General features: G+C 36.5%; 1 protein-coding gene across 3 annotated transcripts in view; it reads left to right on the top strand.

Moving 5' to 3' along the window:
* The window catches only part of Nxpe3 (neurexophilin and PC-esterase domain family member 3), a 54,500-nt gene that overhangs the window by 23,890 nt on the left and 8,777 nt on the right, over window positions 1–21,833 (top strand). For 2 of the 3 annotated variants that reach the window (XM_048803381.1, XM_015478564.2), the window contains exons 5-7: window positions 10,059–10,813; window positions 15,602–15,675; window positions 21,508–21,699. In XM_048803381.1, the coding sequence (XP_048659338.1) occupies window positions 10,059–10,813; window positions 15,602–15,675; window positions 21,508–21,699 (1,021 nt within the window). The remainder of the gene's footprint in view (window positions 1–10,058; window positions 10,814–15,601; window positions 15,676–21,507; window positions 21,700–21,833) is intronic. The other variant, XM_048803382.1, reaches the window with a different exon arrangement.

Below are 21,833 nucleotides of genomic sequence, written 5' to 3'. Positions count from 1 at the left end.
CATTTAAGTCAATCGTGCCATTAGTCTGTATCTCTGTTTCCTTTTTGATGCCTAGGAATCTTAAGTTGGCTCTCTTCATGTTGTTCCAGAGTTCTTGTACATTCTGATCATACTTTCTTATTTTTTCTTTATTACTTTCTGAATATTCCAGTTTGTCCTCCTTTTCTTCAGGCCCTTAAATTCTATCTTCTACTTGAACTGGTCTGTTAGACTTTCACCTAAGTTTTTTGACATATTGGGCCTTTCATTTGATTTTTTTTTTTTTTCACAGTCTCTCTTTCTTGAAGTGTTGTTTCATATCCTGTATTGTCGTTTAGTTCCTTTCTTTGTTCTTTTCATTCATTGATCAATTTAACAATTAGCTTTTTAAAAAATATTTTTCTTAGTTGTTGATGGACACAATCTCTTTATTTTTATTTGTTTATTTTTTTATGTGGTGCTGAGGATCGAACCAAGTGCGAGGCAAGTGCTCTACTAAGCTACAACCTCAGCCCAACAATTAGCTTTTAAAATTCTTTTTCCAGCATTTTTTCCACTTTGGTGTCCATGGATTCAGTTATTGGGGAGTTACATATTTTAGAGGCATCTTATTGTTTTCTCAAGTTTCCTATGTTTTTATGCTGAGATTTGCACATCTGTCAGGATGGTGCGCTTCCATTGTTGTATGAAGGTATTTTTAGTGAGCTGCCTTCTTATTATGGTGTTCTCTATGTTGAAAGTTTTTCTCAACATCAAAGCACTGAATTAACTGCTCAAAGTGCTCAAACTGTGCACTACTTTGAGAAGAGATAATAACCACCAATAATAGCAATAGCTTGACAGCAAGCCATAAACTAATATATTATGAAAACTAATAAAAAATGTTTTCGACAACTCTTCTAACCAAGGGAGGAAATGAGGAGTAATAGTATAGGAAAGCCTGAAGAATTAGGCAATCAAGAATTATAGACTGAGCTGGGTGCTGTGGTGCATGCCTTTAATTCCACCAACTCGGGAGGCTGAAACAGGAGGATCATGAGTTCAAAGCCAGTCTCAGCCACAGTGAGGCATTAAGCAACTCAGTGAGACCCTGTCTCTAAATAAAATACAATTCCAGCCACTTAGGTGTCTGAGGCAGAAGGACAGCAAATTCAAGGTTAGCTTGGACCTCCTTCTGAGACTCCGTCTTGAAAGTAAGAGATAAAAATAAAAAGGAATAAGATGCAGTTCAATGGCAGAATTTTCCAGGGTTTAATTAACCACCACAGAAAACCATGCAAGCAAAATAAAAAATTACAATTGACAAGACCAAATTTTCTCCTTGCGGGCTGAGGATATAGCTCAGTTGGTAGAATACTTGCCTTGCATGCACAAGGCCCTGGGTTCAATCCCCAGAACCACAAAAAAACAAATTTTGTTTTTTCCTTGTGTAGGTAGGTAAGGTGAAGAGACTTTTCCCTAGGACTTTTAGATTTGTCGTTTCTGAGGTATTGGAGATGTTTCAAGTGTTCATGCCACTGAAAATTACCTCAGAGAGTTCCTGAGTGTGGAGGTCCCAACTGAGTCCACAGTCTCTGTGCTGGGATGGGGCATTGTGCCTAATTTATTTCTTTCCATGTCTAGGACTCTGTCCTAGTCTTCTTATTGGCTCCATGTTAGGCCCAGAGGCTGGAGATTTCTCTGGTAGCACAAATGTGATGGTCCTGGGGTTTGTGCAGCCCAGAGATCAGAATCTACCCTGGTATAGGCAGTGTCTCTGCATACTCAAGGGGGGAAAGTCTGTGCTTGGTACTTTTAACACATCTCACCCCACCCTTCTCCATGTCCATCAGTTTGTTCTGAAAGCTTTACAGTAGGTTCACTCACTGAACAAACTTCTGCGTCTGCATTCTCAGAAGAGGTGCTTTCAGGGGTGTTTTTAAATGAGCCGAATCTGGCCTACTTTGAATCATCTGACATGCTGTAAGGTGGGGGGCTTATCTCAGGTATGGCAGGGCTCTTCACAAATCTTAGGTAAATGTTCTAGTTCTGAAACTGATCTTTTTAGATATCATTTTATAAAGTTTGCATATATTGTTTTCTGAGTCTGTATGAATATTCGCTAACTCAAATGTGATATTACAACTAAAATGTGAATCAAGGAAAGGCCGAGAGCTCAGAACTTTCCTTTTGTATGGAAAAGTGGCAAAATGTTTTACAATATTAACGTTTAAAAGATCAGGTTCTCATTATCTTTTTTTTTTTTTTTTGGTGGTGCTGAGGATTGAACCCAGGGCGTTGTGCATGTGAGGCAAACACTCCACCAACTGAGCTATGTCCCCAGCCCCTCTCATTATCTTTTAAAATATCTTTCAATTTTTGTATCCCAGTATAATGGGTAACATAAGGTTTTGTTACAAAACATCAAATGATGTAAATAAATCCCCAATAAAATCTGTTATCCTTTTTTTTTTTTTTTTAAATTTTTTATTGTGGGTTGTTCAAAACATTACAAATTTCTTNGCATTTGTTTTTAGGGATTGGCTAGCTTCACTTAGCATAATCTGCTCTAATGCCATCCATTTCCCTGTAAATTCTATGATTTTGTCATTTTTAATGCAGAGTAATACTCCATTGTGTATAAATGCCACATTTTTTTTATCCATTCGTCTATTGAAGGGCATCTAGGTTGGTTCCACAGTCTTGCTATTGTGAACTGTGCTGCTATGAACATCGATGTAGCAGTGAATCTGTTATCCTTATACGTTTAAAATTACCATTACAGAAAACTTCAGTTTGGAGAATACCAGCCTGATAAAATGCCTCCTTTAACCTTTTACGTTAAAGTCTTGTAAAACTGAAAGATATGAACACATTTTTAATATGTAAAGAAGAGTAATGTACCACAATTCCATTGATGTTTTTATATTAACCAAGTTTAGCTTTTAAAGAAAAATCTGGACTCTGTAATGTAGAAAATACTCAATAACAGTTGCTGTTTAACCACAGATATACAAACCTTAATTTCTCCAAGATTAGTTGCTCTAGAGAATGAAACTTATCAGACACAATGTAATTAATATTTTGAGAAGTTTTTGTCATTTTAACATATAGGTCAAACTTTGGTTTATATCAGCCCATTAATATTTGTCCCCCCAGGTCGGGGTCCCATTCTAAACTGGTTTTTCTGGTTTCTTGGATAGTGGCCACCAAATTTTAGCCTGATTTAGACATTGGAAAATCTTTGGATCATTTTTAGTAGTTGGGAGTTATTCATGCTTGCAAATACTGAGAGACAAAAGCCAAATTTCCTAGACAAGATTATGCTTTTTGTTATACAATATAGAAGTAATAATTGTATAAAATACTTTAATCCCTAATCTGCCTTCTACAGGAACTGACATGATCTACCCTGTTGGCCACCTGGCCCAGTTCCTAAATGAAGGCAATCTCTAGAATGCTTCTTTACCTTTAGCTTTTACTTTTGACATTTAAAAAAAATCCTGTTGGCAGCCATTTACATTTTAACACAAGCTTTAGTGAGTACAGTAAAAACCTTTTAAACCATTTTTTAACATTAGAAACAAACTGACATAGAAATTAACACAAAACACAAAGGGGACACAGAATAACAAACAACAAACAAGACAAACAATAAAACACAACAGGTAAGGCGCCAAAGACAAATTTAACTGATAGAAGACCAGACTCAGACCAGAAGATTGAGTAAAAACCAGACCAGACAGAGGACCAAGGAAAACCAGACTCAGACCAGAGGACCAAGCCCTGGACTGCAGGAAATAATGTTGTGTGAAGCTTTCCCCAAGCCTCTCCAGACATGGATCCACACAGACCAGACTTACCTTCCCCAGGAAACACAGATGACTCTTGGTAGTTTTAGGTGGGTGGGGGCTGGTAGAGGGATGGCCCAGGGCTGTCTCTCAGAGGCCTTCCCCTAGGGGATCTCTTCACCACTGCACCTCCCTTGTTGATCCTGAGCCATCTCCGGGATGTGAGAAAAGTAGATCTTGCTGGGGCCTCCAAATGTTGTGAGGCAGGTCACTCAGAAAGCACACCAAGTCCCAGTTTTGTCCAAATCGAAGAGTCTTTATTTAGCCGTCCAGCTGGCAACTGCCCCTCACAGGACCCATAAGTGTCTCTGCAAGGAACACCCTGAGCCTGAGCATTTTAGGATATTTAAAGGCAAAAATCACACCTGGGTTTACGTAGCTACAAGCAAGCAGGTACAGAAGCTGAATTGGGCAGTTAGTGAGACAATGCAGTGGGTACACTGGTACTTCCCACAGGACTTTCCAGTTTGGCATAGCAGCAAGCAAGCAGAAGGGAAGGGGGTCAAAATGACCCTAGTTGAGTACAAGTTAGAGAATGGTTACTAACGTCTAGACAATCAATCTCTGACAAGGTACATTGCCCAAGAAACATGGAAAGCAAAGAGAATAATTATACATTGTGTAAGAATTGCTATTTTGTGTTTCCAAGTGTGCTATGCTATGTAACTATTAATGGGTACAGAGGTGGGGCTTTCCCATGGAAGAAGCATTTCTTACATGATATGAAGTCTCAGGGTAAAATTTTGGTCATTACCCATATAGCCTGGCCCATAACATCTTCCACCTGGTAGGCTGGTATGTGTAGCCAGGGGTCTTTGGTTTGCTCTGAGTGCTGAGAGTCTGGGCAAGAAGTACACTGCTCTCCTCTCAGCTCCCTTGGCTACCGGTAGTAGTTTCACAGCCCTTAGTCACTGAGTTCTCACTGTATAATTCAGAGCTGTTCTCTCATATCACATTTGCTGCAGTTTCCAGGAGTGAGAAGATGCTGGATGATAACTTTCCTGGCACTGCCAGCTAAGGTGTAACCTTCACAAAGTGGCTACCAGTCATGGTATTCCACTTAAAAACTGAGCAAAACAAAACACTTCTCTTGCACCAGCAATTTCTGTGTCCACTAAGTTCTGCTGTTTTGAAAATGATCTTATCAGTGTGCACGTGTTTGCTCATTCTCTCTCTCTCTCTCTCTCTCTCTCTCTCTCTCTCTCTGTGCTGAGGATTGAACCCAGGGTTGCTTTACTGCTGAACCACACCTCCAGGCCTTTTATTATGTTTTATTTTGAGACAGAGTCTAAGTGGTTTAAGGCCTCACTAAATTGCTGAGGCTGGCCTCAAACTTGTGATCCTCCTGTCTCAGCCCCTCATGACTCTAGGATTATAGGCACACTCCACCATACTTGGCTTTTTTTCTCTTTATTATGGTGTTCCCGCTTCTTTCCCTGTCCAGGCAGCTTGTACGTACGTAAGTTCGGAACTGAACTGTTTCTCATAGTCCTAGTAACCATGATTTCTTGAGTTCTCCAAATCTCTGTTAGTTTAATGTTGGTCCTCAGTGTATTGCCCCAGGTATCCATCTTACTGTGTGGGTATTCTCTAGCTGTTTTGATTTTGAACTGTGGAGAAGTTGTAAAGTGCATCTTAACTCCCCTCCGCCATCCTGATCCCAATCTGGAGTTTAAAAAAAAAAAAAAAATTCCTCACAATTAGAGTTTGTAACATAACTCTGAATAATGGGATATCAGAAATCCGTTGTGTTATACAACAAATGGAGAAAAATAAAAATATAAATATATAAACATAATTTTTTTTTTTTGTGTGTGTGTGTGTGTGTGTGTGGAGAGAGAGAGAGAGAGAGAGAGAGATACGGAGAGGCAGATACTTGGGACTGAACTCAGAAGCATTGTATCTCTGAGCTACATCTACCCAGCCTTATTTTTATTCTATTTTTGAGACAGGGTCTTGCTAAGTTGCCCAGGCTGCCTCAAACTTGAGATATTTCTGCCTTAGCTTCCTGAATATCTAGGACTACGGGCATGTACAGATATAAGTAGAAAGGACTAAGTCTTTTTAAAAAATATATGTGTTTTTGGACTGGAGTTGTAGCTCAGTGGTAGAGCATTTGTCTAGTATGCATGAGGCACTGGGTTCAATTCTCAGTTCCACATATAAATAAATGAATAAAATAAAGGTCTATCAATAACTAAAAATATCTTTAAAAATATGTATTTTAAATTTTAATTGATGCAAATTGATACATACTATTGTGCATAATTATGGGTAAAGTGTGACATTTCAATCCATCTATACAATGTGTCATCAGGTCAGGATAATTGGCATATTTGTCACCTCAGATATACATAATTTCTTTGTGTTGGGAACATTCAAAATCCCCTCCATCAGCTATTTTGAAATATTCAATTAATTGTTAATCATAGTTCTCTTACTCTGCTCTATAACATTGGAAGTTATTCTTCCCGTCCAATTGTACCCCTGTACCCATTGTCCATCCTCCCCATCCCTTCCTTCCCTGCACTCTTCACAGGCTCTAATAACTGCTATTCTGTTCTCTACTTCCTTGAGATCAACATTTTAGCTTCTACATGTAAGTGAGAATATGTGCTATTAGTCTTCTGTACCTGACTTATTTCATTTAACACAATATCCTCCATGCTCATCCATGTTACTGCAAATGATAAGAGTTTCATTATTTTTTTCTAGCTGAATATTTCATTGTGTATATATGCCACATCCCCTTTATCCATTCATCCTTCTGTGGATGGATACCTATGCTTATTCTGTGTCTTTGCTGTTATGAACAGTGCTGCATATGATGTATATATTTCTCCTGCATATTAATTTCAGTCCCTTTGTCTATACACTCAGTAGTTAGTTATGTTGATGGATCATATGGCCATAAGTAGTTCTATTTCTAGTTCTTTAAGGAACCTACATTGTGTTTTCCATGTTGGCTGAACTAGTTTAAATTCCTACAAACAGAGTACAAGAGTTTCCCTGTCTGTATTCTTGCCAGTATTTGCTTTTTTTGGTAATAGGGAGGTGCATTATTATGGTTTTGATTTGCATTTCCCTGATGATTAGTGATGTCAGGCATTTTTTTCCATATACTTTTTGGCCATTTTTTATATCATCTTTTTAGAAATGACCTTTTCCATGTCATTCATCCATTTTAAAAAAAAATCAGATTATTTTCTCTTTTGCTATTCAGTTGTTTGAATTTCTTATATATTCTGAAAGTTAATCTCTTGTCAGGTAGTTGGAAAATATTTTTTCCCATTCTGTAGATTGTCTCTTTACTCTGTTGTTGTTTCCTTTACTGTGCAGAAGTTTTTTAGTTTGATGAAGTTTCACTTACAACAGACAGAGGTCTAAGCAGGAAGACCAAATTGAAGATTAAGGATTGTTTTTTAGGAGATATAAATTGTGCTCCATAGGAAGCACTGGAGTCCTGTTAAGCCATTTTCTTGCATACTTGAGATAGAGCTTCCTTGGTCATGGTGTATAATCCATTTTATGCACTGTTGGATTCAATTTGCTAATTTTTTTAAAGACATGTAAATTCATGAGAGATATTGGTCGGTCATTTTCTTGTAATGTCTCTGTGTAGTTTTTATATCAGAGGATCACTGGCCTCATAGAACGAGTTAGCAAGTATTTCCTTTATCTTTATATTCTGGAAGAGATTGTAGAAAATGGGTATAATTCTTCCTTAAACATTTTTTAAGTATTGATTCAGTCTTTTAATATCTTTACTGTTTTCTATTTGCTGTCCTTTTTCTTTGTTCCTGCTTTGACTTTCACTTTTTTTTCTGCCTTTTGTGATTTTAGTTGAGCATTTTATATGATTCTGTTTTCTCTCCTTTCTTAGCTATCAATTAAACTTAAATTTTTTAGTGATTGTCCTAGATTTTGTAATATACAATCAGATTTCACTTTCAAGTAATACTGTACCACCTCATAGATAGTATGATTACCTGTAACAAAACATTCTGTGAGATCACTTAAGAATAAGAAAAAAATGGCTGGTGTGTGGGTGCATGCCCATAGTTCCAACTCCTTTGGAGGCTGAAGCAGTAGAATTGCTTGAACCTAGGAGTTTGAGGCCACAATTTTTAAAACCCCACCTCCAAAAAACAAAACAACAACAAAAACTGGCATTTTTATTTTGTGTTCAATTATCTCTTCTCTGATGTTCTTCCTTCCTTTATATAGATTCAAGTTTCTGACCTATATTTTCCCACTCCCTGAAGAACGTCTTTTAACATTTCTTCCAAGGCAAGTATACTGGCAACAACTTCCTTCAATTCAATTTTTGTTCATCTAAAAAAGTCTTTATTTCCCCTTCATTACTGAAGGATGATTTTTTATTTTTTTTTTTTTTTAGTTGTCAGTGGATCTTTATTTATTTATTTATATGAGATGCTGAGAATCCAACTCAATGCTCACACATGCTAGGCAAGTGCTCTACCACTGAGCTACAACCCCAGCCTCTCTGAAGGATGATTTGACAGGTTACAGAACTCTACATGGATTTTTTTTTCCTTCTCAGTATTTTAAACATTTCATTTCCTCTCTATTCTTGCTTGCTTAGTTTTTGAGGAGAAGTTGGGGTGTAATTCTTACCTTTATCTCTTTGTAATTAAGATGATTTTTTTTTCTTTTGGCTTCTTTAGCATTTTTTAAAATTTTTTAATTTATTTTTTAGTTTTCGGCGGACACAACATCTTTGTTTGTATGTAGTGCTGAGGATCGAACCCGGGCCTCCTGCATGCCAGGCGAGCGCGCTACCGCTTGAGCCACATCCTCAGCCCCTAGCATTTTGAAATTTATTTTTAATTTTCTGCACTTCAAGTATGATAGGCCTACATATAGTTTTATGGGCAGTTACCCTGCGTGTTGTTTTTCAAACTTCCTGTGTCTGTGGCTTGGTGTCTGTCATTAATTTGGGGGAGAATTCTTAGTCTTTATTGCTTCAGCTATTTCTTCTGTTCCTTCCTTTTTCTTCTGGTGCTCTCATTATGCTTATGTTATACCTTTTATAGTTGTCCCACAACTATATTCTTTCAGTCTTTTTTCTTTTTTTAGTTTTGGAGATTTCTATTGAAAGATCCTTAAGCTTAGGAACTTCTTCCTTAGTTGTGTCCAGTTTACTAATGAGTCCACCAAAGGCATTTTTCATTTCTCTTATGGTATTTTTCATTTCTAGCATCTCTTTTTTGATTCTTTGTTAGCATTCTCATCTCTTTGCTTTCAGTGCTTATCTGTGTTCACCTGTGGTCTACTTTTTCCATTAGCATTATTAACATAGCAACATAGTTTTATGTTAAAGTTAATTTTTATTTTTATTTTTCATGGTGGTGGGGATGGAACCTAGGGCCTCACAGTGCTATACAAGCACTCTTCGCTGAACTACATTCTTAGTTGTTTCAAATTTCCAGTCTGGTAATTCTAATGTTTCTGCCATATCTGAATTTGGTTCTGATGCTTGCTCTGTGTCTTCAAACTCTGTTTTTTGCCTTTTAATTTGCCTTGTAATTTTGTTTTTTGATGGAAAACTGGCATAATGTACAAGATGAAAGGAATTCCAGTTAACAAGAGTTTAGAGGTGTGGTAGTAAGGTATGTGGGGGGAGGGTATGCATTCTGTTACTGTCATTAGGTCTCAATCTTTAAGTGTATATACCCCTTGGCTTTGAACCTTGTTAGTTTTCTTGATTTTTCCCTAGTAGGCTGGAGTTGTTTTTTTCCCCCTCCTTCCAGGTAGGTTAGGCTTTGATAAAACCCCAACAGGGTAGGATCTGGTAAAATAATTACTGTTGAGGATGGGCTTTCTTAAGTACACAATAAGGGGGTAAGTTCTGGGGATTGATATTGGCCAAATTATATAGTATGCATGTACGAATATGTAAGAACAGATCCCACCATTATGTTCTACTGTAATGTACCAATAAAAAAAATTGAGGGAAAAGAATAATTCACTCTAAGAACCTGGTGAACTCCTCTGGGTAAAATTTGCTAAAGTATAGAGACCCATCTATGAATTCATTTCTCACACTGACTTTATTTTGTAAAGTAAGATAGTAAGACAGCCCTGTAAAACTCGTGAGCTATGGTTTTTAAAGCAGTGTCATCTTGGTTGATTTTATGCAAATTTAAACTGAAGCAGAGATTTATTTGACTGATATTCAGATATTTAGTGTAGTAGTGATTTCTGTTTTTGTGTCATTCTCTTTAGTACTTGGACCACGAGACTGTTTCAGCCACATTCATTGACAGCAGCGGGCAAATTGTTTTATCCCAGGCTACAGGCATTAGCCGAAATCCCTACTGTGGCTATGAACACCAGACTCTCTCCCGTCAGGAACGTTTGGAGGAGGACTCCTTGCTGGCCACCTTACAGGGGCAGGTACCTGATGTGGGCTTAGTCCCCTTTGTGAAGAGCACCGACCCTTCTTCTAGCTACTTTGTCATCTTGAACTCCGCAGCCTTCTTCAGGGTGGGAAGCCAACTGGAGGTACTGGTTCATGTGCAGGATTTTCAAAGAAAGCCCAAGAAGTATGGTGGAGACTACTTGCAGGCCAAAATCCACTCCCCCAAGCTTCAGGCAGGGGCTGTGGGCAGAGTAGTAGACTATAAGAATGGGTTTTATAAGGTTTTCTTTACTTTGCTCTGGCCAGGCAAAGTTAAAGTGTCCATATCTCTGGTTCACCCAAGTGAAGGGATCAGAGTTCTTCAGCACCTACAGGAAGAAAAGCCAGACAGAGTGTATTTCAAGAGCCTGTTCCGTTCAGGAAGGATTTCTGAAACCACTGAGTGCAATGTATGTCTTCCTGGGAGTCTGCCCCTGTGTAACTTTACAGATCTCTACACTGGAGAGCCTTGGTTCTGCTTCAAACCGAAGAAACTGCCTTGCAGCAGCAGAATTAATCATTTCAAAGGTGGATATCTGAAGGGTCTTCTAACTGCTACAGAGAGTGCTTTCTTCCAGAGGTATGTGCTCCTTGGTAATTTAAGAGTTCTTTTTTACTGCCCTAGTCACATTTAGGAGACTTTGTTGTTTTGAGCATATATTCCTTATCTCGCTGAGCTTGATCCAATTCAGGAGAAGTAGTGAATAAGAAAAATACAAATTTGCATTTATTTATTTATTTAGTCATTCATTCATTTGTTTATTTATTTTGGGATACAGGGGATTGAACTCAGAGATGTTTAACCACTGAGCCACATCCCCAGCCCTGTTTTATACTTTATTTAGAAATAGTTGCTTAGGGGCTCACTAAGTTGCTGAGGTTGACTTTGAACTCATGATCCTCCTACCTCAGCCTCTTAAGCCACTGGGATTATAGGCATACGCCACCATGCCTGGCACAAATTTGTATTTGTAATTAGTATGCCCTACTACCCCAGCACTAGGGATTGATCCCAGGGCCTTGCACATGCTAGACAAGCACTGTACCACTGATCTGCACTCCCAGCCCTTTTTACTTGGTTTTGAAACAGGGTTTCACTAAGTTGCCCAGACTAGGCTTGAACTTGCAATCCATCTGCCTCAACCTCCCAAGTAGTTGGGATTTTATAGGCATGTGCTACAATACCTGGTTTAATTAGTATTTTAATTAGTTCTTCTCCAAGCTCAAATTAATCTTTTATTCTTGAATTGTTGGTCTTTCCCTGATGTATTTTACTTAGAACTACACATCATATTAGTGACTATAGAGACAAGGTCACTTATTCACAGAACAGATTTTCAAAAGCATCTGAGAACAGGGCTTCTAGTGATATCTAGTGGATAGGTTATTGTTTTAGCTTTCTTGTGTCAAACTAAAAACAGCTTTTAAAAAGTGACATAATATTAGTTTTCAAGAAACATTTGTTGATGAATAGAAAAGTATACAGGGCTGGGGATGTGGCTCAAGCGGTAGCGCGCTCGCCTGGCATGCGTGCGGCCCGGGTTCGATCCTCAGCACCACATACAAACAAAGATGTTGTGTCCGCTGATAACTAAAGAAAATAAATATTAAAAAAACTCTCTCTCTCTCTCCCTCTATCACTCTCTCTTTAAAAAAAAAAAAAAAAAGAAAAGAATACATATGGCAAAATTACTGGGTTACAAGGCATACCACAGCAAAGTATGTATTTTTTAAGTTAGCAATCATTAAAATTTATTGCACTATTTTGTTCAAGTTCCTCTTTTGAATATAAAGCATAAAAAAATTAGCACAACAGTCAATGTGTGGAGTAACCGGCAGAGTGGAATGTAGGGAAACAGTAAAAATTGTAATTTATGTTTTCTTTAACGTTCCTTACATTTCTGAATAAACGAACATTCCTAATAACTTCTAGTATTCTCCTGCATAGTAGAATAACTATGATTGACAACAATTAATTGAATATTTGAAAATAACTTGCAGAGAGGATTTTGAATGTTTCTAACACAAATGTCTGAGATGACATGCCCTTTATTCTGATCTGATCATTACACATTGCATACATGTATTGAAAAGTCACAGTGTACTCTGTACGTATGTACGATTGATACGTGTCAGTCAAAAATAAAAAAAAAAAATTAAAAAAAGTAACATGTTGTAAATTATTTGGTAGAAAGTATAACTTTTTTAACTTTTTAATGAAGTCTATACTTTTTAAACTTTGCCTGGTAGAGAGTTATTTTTGTTTAATACGTCTGGGCATCTCCCAGATTGCATATTTTATGTCTACTCTACATGGTGGAGTAAAAGTTGTTGTCATAAAGTGTGGTCTGTTGGAGCTCCTGAAATCAAACCCTCCGCTTCCACTGAAGTTTGCTATAGGTCCTGGCAGTGTAAGTCTAGTGGAGTCTTGCCATGCATACACGGGGCCAGCAGAGGGAGCCCGACTTAACTATATTTGCTGTACTGTTCTTGAGAAGACTAGGTATAGCTTAGCACAGAGTAAAAATGACACACACTCATACACACACACACACACACTCACATATCCTAAAGAAAGGAAAAAACAAAACCAGAAGTTTTATTTTTAATCCTACATTCAGATCTCAGACTCGTTATTTATCAATGACTGTTATCAGATTATTTCATTTCTGTGCACTGTTTCGGGCCTATATGTGAAGACTACCCACCTATCCCTTTTGTTTTTATTGTTTTTAGAGAGAATTTTTAATACTTATTTTTTAGTTTTTGGTGGACACAACATCTTTTGTTTGTATGTGGTGCTGAGGATCGAACTGGGCCGCACGCATGCCAGGCGAGCGCGCTGCCGCTTGAGCCACATCCCCAGCCCCACCCATCCCTTTTAGAGTTGTGTTGTCAGTCCATTTGGTGGCTTAGCAAAAACAAAGAAGCACAGTTTATAATTACTCAATTTCTGTGTGGAAAATAGTGTGTGTGTGTGGGGGGAAGCTAGAGAATTAGTGATAATCTTTAAAATATTCCTGATACTAAGTTTTACAATCAAAAGCACCTGTTGTTAATCTAGAAGAATAATATCTTTGTAATCCTGCATTTATTTGCATGTCCTGGGTGAATATGGCTGATGGCCTATTGTAGAATCATTACAAAATTCTCCTTATCTGGAGGTTTGCTGAAAAAACAATGTTTGAGGTGGCATACATCTTTGGAAACCAAACATTTGCAGAGTCCTGATAATTAATATTCCTATCTTTTCCTGTGATAAAGATCTGCAATATTACATCAGACTGTCTAAAAAGAAAAAGATTGAAATTGATCTTTGGAGAAATTTTAGGGTGTGCTATTTGAGCTTATTTGGCCTGAATATGTTGCATTAATACCTGTATGTACCTCTTTTCCTTGGTGGCTTCTAACCTTGCTTAAGTTAGAAGGAATTAAGAAGGTTATTTTTGGTATTTGACACCCTAAGTAACAGGTGGACAGTTAAGTCAAGGTAATCTTTGTTCTTTACCTTTAAGGGGGAAAAATGTGTTTGTCTTGGAAAGATAGAAGTACTTTCCTTAAAAGATCCTGTTAATGTAAGGGAAGGCCTTTTGAAAGAATGAGCTTATCACCTGAAAAGTTTCCCGTTTAATTTAGCAAGATTTTTATTTTTTCTAACTTTGTGTTAAAAAAATTCATGTCTTTAGAAACATTTTTAAGATTAATAACAGTGAACACCCATACAGCTTTTTCCTAGAGTCACCATTGTTAATGTTTTGCTGCATTTGCTTTGTCTTTCTGTGTGTGTGTGTGTGTGTGTGTGTGTGTGTATGTGTGACTTTTGCCCCTGGATCATTTGAGAATAAATTAGTCATTATGGAACGGTACCCATAAATATGAATCTAAAAATGTGGACTTTAATGTATCACCATAACACAGTCATCATAAGGGAGACTTGTATGATTGATACAATATTATTATCTAATATTCAATCCATATTCAAGTTTTCCCAGTCATCCTAGTAATATCCTTTGTAGTCATCTATTTGAGCTAATCTAATCTATGATCACACAGTGTATTTATTTATCTCTTTAATCCAGGAGATCTGTTTAGTCTATTTTGTTTTTTATGACATGATAGTTTAAATATTGCTGTTTTGTAGAATGTCCTTTACTTTGGATTTGCTTTATTGTTTCAACATGACTAGATTCAGGTTAAATATTTTTGTAGGAAAACTATAGAGGAAATTTTCCTACAGATATTTTTATGGGAAAATTATGTAATTGTCATATGATAATACTCAAAGCTTATGAAAGTAGTTTATTTGGACTCTTTTAAAAGTCATGTTCTCCTTAAGTATCACTTATCTGTAATGAATCCAGCCCTGTATACATTCTTCATTACTTGTTTATTTTGTCTTTTTTTCTCATTAGAATGTCAGTCCATTAAGAAAGAGATTCTGTGTGTGTGTGTGTGTGTGTGTGTGTGTGTGTTTACTGTGATAGCTCCTGGCATCTAGGACAGTGCCTGGCACATAGTAGAAGCTTGAAAATTATTTATTGAATGAACAAACACATCTGTTCTGAAATTGATGAAACAATTATAAAAAAAAAAACAATGACTGAATGTTCCTACATCAAGAGTTTAGAAATTTATTTCATTTTTTATTTGTTTTTGATCTAAGTATAATAGACTTGATTTTTGTGGCTCAGTATCTACAATAGCTGTATTGGGTTTTTAGTATTCTGATATTCACTCTCTCTCAGTTTTTCATGCAGCCATTCAAAAAAAGTCTGAGTATGGATTCTAGCCTGAGCTAAGTGCAGAAGTCACAAGGGTGAATGAGGCACCATTCATGTCTTTGAGGAATATGTATTTTAGGAAGGGCCACAGGCACTTGAGAGTCATAGTAATGATGAATAAAGTACTGCATCAGTACATATCTGGGGGCAAGTGTCCTCAGTGGGACTCATCTCAGATCTGGCAAAGCCAAAGGAATCTGACATGCTACAGAGACACACAGCCTGATAACTAGGTAGTTACCAATTAGACATTCTTGTTAGCGTGAGCTATTCTGAGTACCAGAAGAATAAGTAATGTAAGCCAGAACTTGTCATTTTGGATTTTGCATTCTTAGGACTGGCCAAGAATATATAGTGTGGTGAAAACTTACTATGTTAACTTCCTCCTCACTTTATATACACATATAACGTACTTATTACAAAAGACCTGGTTTGTCAGTTATTCATATTGTTGGTTAACACTTACATTTTACCATAATAAGGCACTGTGAAATCATATCCATTTTTTTGCTATGTGCAGATAAAGATGCATACCCGAAAATAAATGCCTCTGAATCTAAGCTTGTGCTTTTTTATTCCTTTTAAAGTGGTGTCAATATCAAAATGCCAATCAATTCCAGTGGACCTGATTGGGTGACTGTGGTTCCCAGGAGGATAAAAGGTAAAAAAAAAAAAAAAAAGGAGTTTGATGATTTATTGTTTTTCTTGCTAAATGGGTTGAAGCTCTGTCTCAATGATGTTATAAATTTTTTTTTGTCACTTTAATGTGCCTGGTTACTTCTGGCACAACTGAAAATATTAAAAACTGATTTTAAAAACATTAGCTAAATCTTATGTGATTAATTCTGGGTTTTTCTATTTATGTTTATATGAAAATTATATTTTTTTATCATCCCTTCCCTTCTGTTTATCTTATCAAGAGCCCATAGAGCTATATTGTTCAGTATAGTAGCTACTAACTTCATGAAGCTATGTAAGTTTAGATTAATTAAAATTAAATAAACAGACACTAGTATGGCAATATGTAAATCAATGGATGTGTAACTGATGTGATTCTGCAAGCTGTATACGGGGTAAAAATGGGAGTTCATAACCCACTTGAATCAAAGTGTGAAATATGATATATCAAGAACTATGTAATGTTTTGAACAACCAACAATAAAAATTAAAAAATAAAATAAAATAAAATAAAATAAAAAAGGGGAAAAAATAAATATTCAATTCTTTAGTCACACTATGTGAAAACATAGTAAGTTTTCACCACACTATACATGATACTTGAGAGTGATCATGTTTTAACAGCATTTAATATAGAATCTATACACGATTACAAAAAGTTCTGTTGGATATTGTTATACTAGAGATACTCAAGGAATGTGTAAAATTGGCTTGCAATTTTTTATTGGTTCTTTTTAGCTATAGCTGACAACAGAATTTATTTAGACATAAAAGAATGGAATATAATTTGTTCTAATTTAGCCCCCAGTACTTCCTGATCCCTTCTGTTCCTCCTACCTCCTGTTCCCTTTCCTCTACTCTGCTGATCTTTCTACTATTTACTTTTTTTTTTTAATTAATGTCTTGTGGGTATACTTGATGGTGAGATTCACTGTGGTATATTCATGTATGTACATAGGAAAGTTAGGTCAAATTCATTCTACTGTCTTTCCCTTCCCTTTATTCCCTTTTGTCTACTCCACTAATCTTTCTTCTATTCTTTTTTTTTTTTCCCCTGTCTCCTTATTTTGAATTAGCTTCCATATATCAGAGAAAACATTTGGTGTTTGACTTTTTTGGGTCTGGCTTATTTCACTTAGATTGTTAGTCTCCAGTTCATCCATTTACTGGTAAAATCTGTGTTTAACTTTCCAGGTCATTCTGATGCATTGATGTAGGATATTAATAGTAAAAGGATAAAATTCAGAGGAATGTGTTATGATTTTGCAGAATAGATATAGCTAGTTATAATGACTTTTAGAAAGGATGAACATTATTAAGGAGATTTACACAGATGGTGGGCAAGATCCTTTTAGTTGTTGAAAACATATTAATATTATCCCACACAGTAGATGTAAAGCCTTTTGCCTTAGGGGTGAGGTATATAATATACATGGACCAAGCATAATGGGCATTTAGCCATACCTTGTGCGGTTGTGGGGAATTAATGAAAAGCAAGGACCACCTCAGTAGGGCAGCCTGAATTCTGCTGTTTGTACAGCTTTGTTTCCATGCATAAACAAACCCAGTGCAGCCAGATCTGTAGATTTTTTTTTCACAAAACCCCAGAAATGTTAATTTTAAAAATGTGATATTTCCAGATCTCACAGCATTAGCATCCAATTCAAAATAGCATGGGGGCTAAATAAAATTAGTCTGTGGCAGCGATACAGGCAGGAAACTGCCGGTTGTCTCTCTAGTCTCCACTGTTGTGTGTCATAAGAAATCTCAATCTTTTCCTAACGAAGAGCTACATTTGATTTACTTGAACCAGATGGATCACTAGTTTTAGAAGGTACATATGAGAAACATCATTAATAGAAATACTTATCAATCTTGATCTCAGCCCATGGCCAAGATGTCAGTAGACATGATGCCTCTCAACACTCCCATGTTTGACATCCTCAGGAGGCCCTGTCCCAACACCAAATTTACTCTTCTTTTCCACAGCCCTGTCTGGCTTGCCCACCTTTGATGTCTCAGGTGTCTTTGGAATGGTTGGTGGAAGGAGCTTTTATGTTTACCTCCACCTGACAGATCTTAAAGATCAGCCAGGAAGTGGTGTGGTATGTGGTGTACTATTCTACTTAGAGGGAAGACAGACTCTGTAACTAGTGAGGCTTTTGATGGATTTTTAGAGGAATAAAGTAACCCTAAATCAGTAGGAGCAAGTAGGCTGGCTTTCATTGAGAAAGCATCTTGTACCAGATAGGTAATTAGAAAGAAAGAGAAGGCCAGGTGCTTTGCTTTATGTAGAATCAAAGGAACTCAGCTTAGCAGTACTTCATTGAAATTCACCTTAGTGACCCACAGAGGGCACTCAAAGACCTTAAATAAGAGTTCATATTTTTCCTCCTATGCCAACAGTTTGTTTCTGCTTCAATTTTCACCCATTAATTTTAGCACCCATTAGCTTTTATCATTAGTAGTTATTTCTGTGGCAATCTAATGTTAACAATCTAATAATGATATCACTCATTCCTTCAACACTTGTAGCTGAAATTCTTTTGTAAAGAGGTATTATCCCTTTCCCCACATTTATTTATATCAGTATGGACTCATCATAATTTCATATTTGAGTTATAATCCAGCTTAATCGCTTTCTCTCAAATTGTTACAGATTTGAAACCTTGTCAATTGGAATCGTTCCAGGAATTTTCTCTACCTTTGACATGTTCTGATTCAATGGAGCACTTTCTTACTCTCTAGCACCACCAGTTACTCTAGCCTCCTTTTTTTTTGCCCTATCCCTGGATGTGTTCATCATCTTTACACCTTTATCATTTCACTTACAAAACCTATATTTTGGAGTTTGCTCTCTATGAAATTTTATTATTTTTGTTTTAGCTAATTAACTTCCTATAAGGTAAAATTATTCCAACATTCCTATTTTGAGTCTAGTGGATTTCTTGAGACTGCTTAATGCATGGATATAATTGTAGTCAAGAACAAAGAAAGAGTTTTTAATAAGAGTAGGCTAGCTTATCAAGGCCAAGTGTTTGGTTTCTAACAGGTTTTTCCAGTGTCATAATTACTGTTGAACTTTCATTAGCATTGTACTGTAGTCCCCAGACTATCATAACTAAAGGACTTGGCAACCTTAATGGATCCCAACCTCATCAGAAACTTGAGCTCGTGTTTTTTTAGGGGGTGAGGGTCGGGGTGGGGGTAGGGGATGCTTACCTATTCTACTGAGATATAATACCCAAACTTCCACCCTTAATTCACATTGTATCCCTCTTGTCCAGATCTTTCTAGATGGTTTAGGAAAATTTATCTTACTGCCTCCCCCCCTTATTTGTCCTATTTTTTGGCCCAGATAGCCTCCTATGGTTAACAATGGCATGGGATGACACCCTCTGGAGGAAAATGTTAGCTATGGGCTTTAAAGAGAAGCCAGGCCATTTTAGAGATGACTAGACATTATTTGCAAATCAAAGATAAACCTGATTTTGTACAAATATCTTCATATCTGCCTTTACAATCACCTTGGCATCAACATTTCCTCTTACCAGCAATATTCAGTATAACTAACCACTAAATTGAGTAATAAATCTTTATTTTTATTTAATCTTATTCCAAATTAATATCATATTAGGGGTTATATTATCAGTTTAAGATACTTTCATATCTTAGTTACCTTATGTGAAAATGCATTGAATTTAACAACCTCTGACCCCTTGAAATCAGTCAGGTAATATTTTTGAAACAACTGACCATAAGGTGGCAGCACAGGTATGTACATTTCACCTTAAAAAATAGAGTTCTTAAAGAATGGATGTCAGATTCAGTAATTGATTTGCTTTGCTTGATTTAACTCTGGTAGTAATTGTAATTGAAATGTTAATTTTTCCTGTGTGATATATACATTTCTTTTTAACATGTATTTGACAGAAAATAGTCAAATTACCAAATTAAAAATTTAACTTCAAAACCACTTTTAATTTTCTCTAGTAAATGTTTTCTGTGGACCTGGGTGTCTTCACTATAGCTCTCTAGCTCTGCCATTTTGATGTACTGATGAAACGAGGGAGCTTGGGCAAGGTGTAGTTACATGGTAAAGCCACCCTTGACAACATGTTGAAAGATTCTTTGATTTTTTTGTTTTTGAGATGGGGTCTTGTTCTGGTATCCAGGCTATCCTTGAACTCCTGGCCTCAGGATCTTCCTGCCTTAACCTCCTGAGTAGCTGGGGGACTAGAGTTACTATCTGACTTGAGAATTTTTTTAAATAAGTTGAATAAATATTTATTCATCACCCTTCCGTTGTTCTTTGTTAATATATTTACCAAAGTAAAGCTTTTGAAGCACGTTTACTTTTCATTTGGGCCCTGAACGTATAAAGAATTAGCAGATAGCCAAGGGGAAAAATGATTAGATCTGCACTTTGTTAAATAGGGCATTTTCTTTGGAGGATATAAAAAATCCAAAATAATTTTGAGTAACGTGGATAATATCAAGAATTCAGATAAACTGAAAATAGTCACAAATAGGGGACATACTTAAATTTCTGATTGGTGTAAACATTTGCATTTCAAATTGTGGTTTAACAGATCACTACACTGTAAAATGATTGGAATATGATCAAGGTTGAACTTTGGGTTATGTAAGGAAGTGACATAAAATGATTGGTGGTTTCTTGAAGATTAGAGATTTGAATAATTGTTAGAAATATAAATATATATACCTTCAAGAAAAAAAGCTGAAAGAAATGGCTGACATCTACTGATATCTATTTCTGAGAAGTACCTCCTGCACAGTGGTTAAAAACCTGGGCTTTGGGGCCCACCTGCTCAGGTCTGGTTCCGATTTCATTACTAGCTCAGCTCTGGGACATTGGTCAAGTTGCTTAATTATTCTGAAAGGCAGGGATAGTAACAGTACCTTTTATAAAGAATTATTGTGAGCTTCATGTGAGATATTAGGTTTAATTGCTCAGGATAGTGTCTAATGCAGAGTAAACTGCAAGAAATTTAGCTATCACTATCTGTTTTGACGCATGCAAAGCATTTGTTTCCATGGAGGCATTTTTCCAATGGAGGTGTTAGGGCAGACAGAGGTTGACTCTCCCTCTAAAAGGTAGATGGTGATTGTGTTGTGCTTTGTAGCTAGGCTACAAGGTGAGTACACGTTGTGATGCTTTTTTATGCCTAAGACCTTATCAACCTTTTATATTGTGGAGAATAATCCTTTATATGTCATTTGTCTCAATGTGGTCAATGAATTTAGGACCCACAGATTAAAACTTTCCTTTTAATGAACCAAGAAACATTGGACTAATATTACTATACATATATAAAATATTAAATTCTTACTTGCCTCACAGGTATTTGGATAAAAAATAGTTATGCTTTTTCTGGGACATTGCTGGACATGTGCTTATATCTACACATTTCTTTGGTGTTTGCCTTCCTTTATTTTTTGTCTTTTATAAAAACATGCATACTCAAAGGAATGCTCAGCGTCCCCCTTTCCCCTGGTGTCCCTCAATACTCCCACACCTATTTCACATCTTCCTACTTCTGTGCAAAGGAGAACCTTTCTGTATGAAGGGGAAAGTCTGGGATGTCTTTCAGATATGATAACAGGAAATGTTGCCCAAATGCTTGCAGTCTAACAAATATATAGGCATTATTATGTTTCCTGCAATATTTTTCATCTATTACTAAAGGAAAATTAAAATATATATATATATATATGTGTGTGTGTGTGTGTGTGTGTGTATTTGTTTATTTATTTATTTATTTATTTTCCCTTTTTCTAACTAACAACCTAGAAGTACCTGAAGGCTCAGAAACTTTTCCTTCTGGGTATTATTACAAAGACCAGTGGAAGCCCAGAAGATTTAAGATGCGCCATTTTAATGACCCTGACAACATTACAGAATGCTTACAAAGAAAAATGGTGTATTTATTTGGTGACTCGACAATCAGGCAATGGTTTGATTACCTCACTACATTTGTTCCAGGTTGGTACTTTGCTTTTTGTTTCATAACTATATCCTAGAGGAATGAAATCCGGGTTATGTAAGGAAGTGACATAAAATTGAAATACGTAGACTCACTCTAACTCTGAAGAAAGGCATCAGGTGAAGAAGCAATT

The sequence above is a fragment of the Marmota marmota genome, unplaced genomic scaffold (assembly GCF_001458135.2).
Source record: "Marmota marmota marmota unplaced genomic scaffold, marMar, whole genome shotgun sequence".
NCBI classification, from domain to species: domain Eukaryota; kingdom Metazoa; phylum Chordata; class Mammalia; order Rodentia; family Sciuridae; genus Marmota; species Marmota marmota.
The sequence above is the reverse complement of the archived record's forward strand: the minus strand, read 5'-3'. Positions and strand labels throughout refer to the sequence as shown.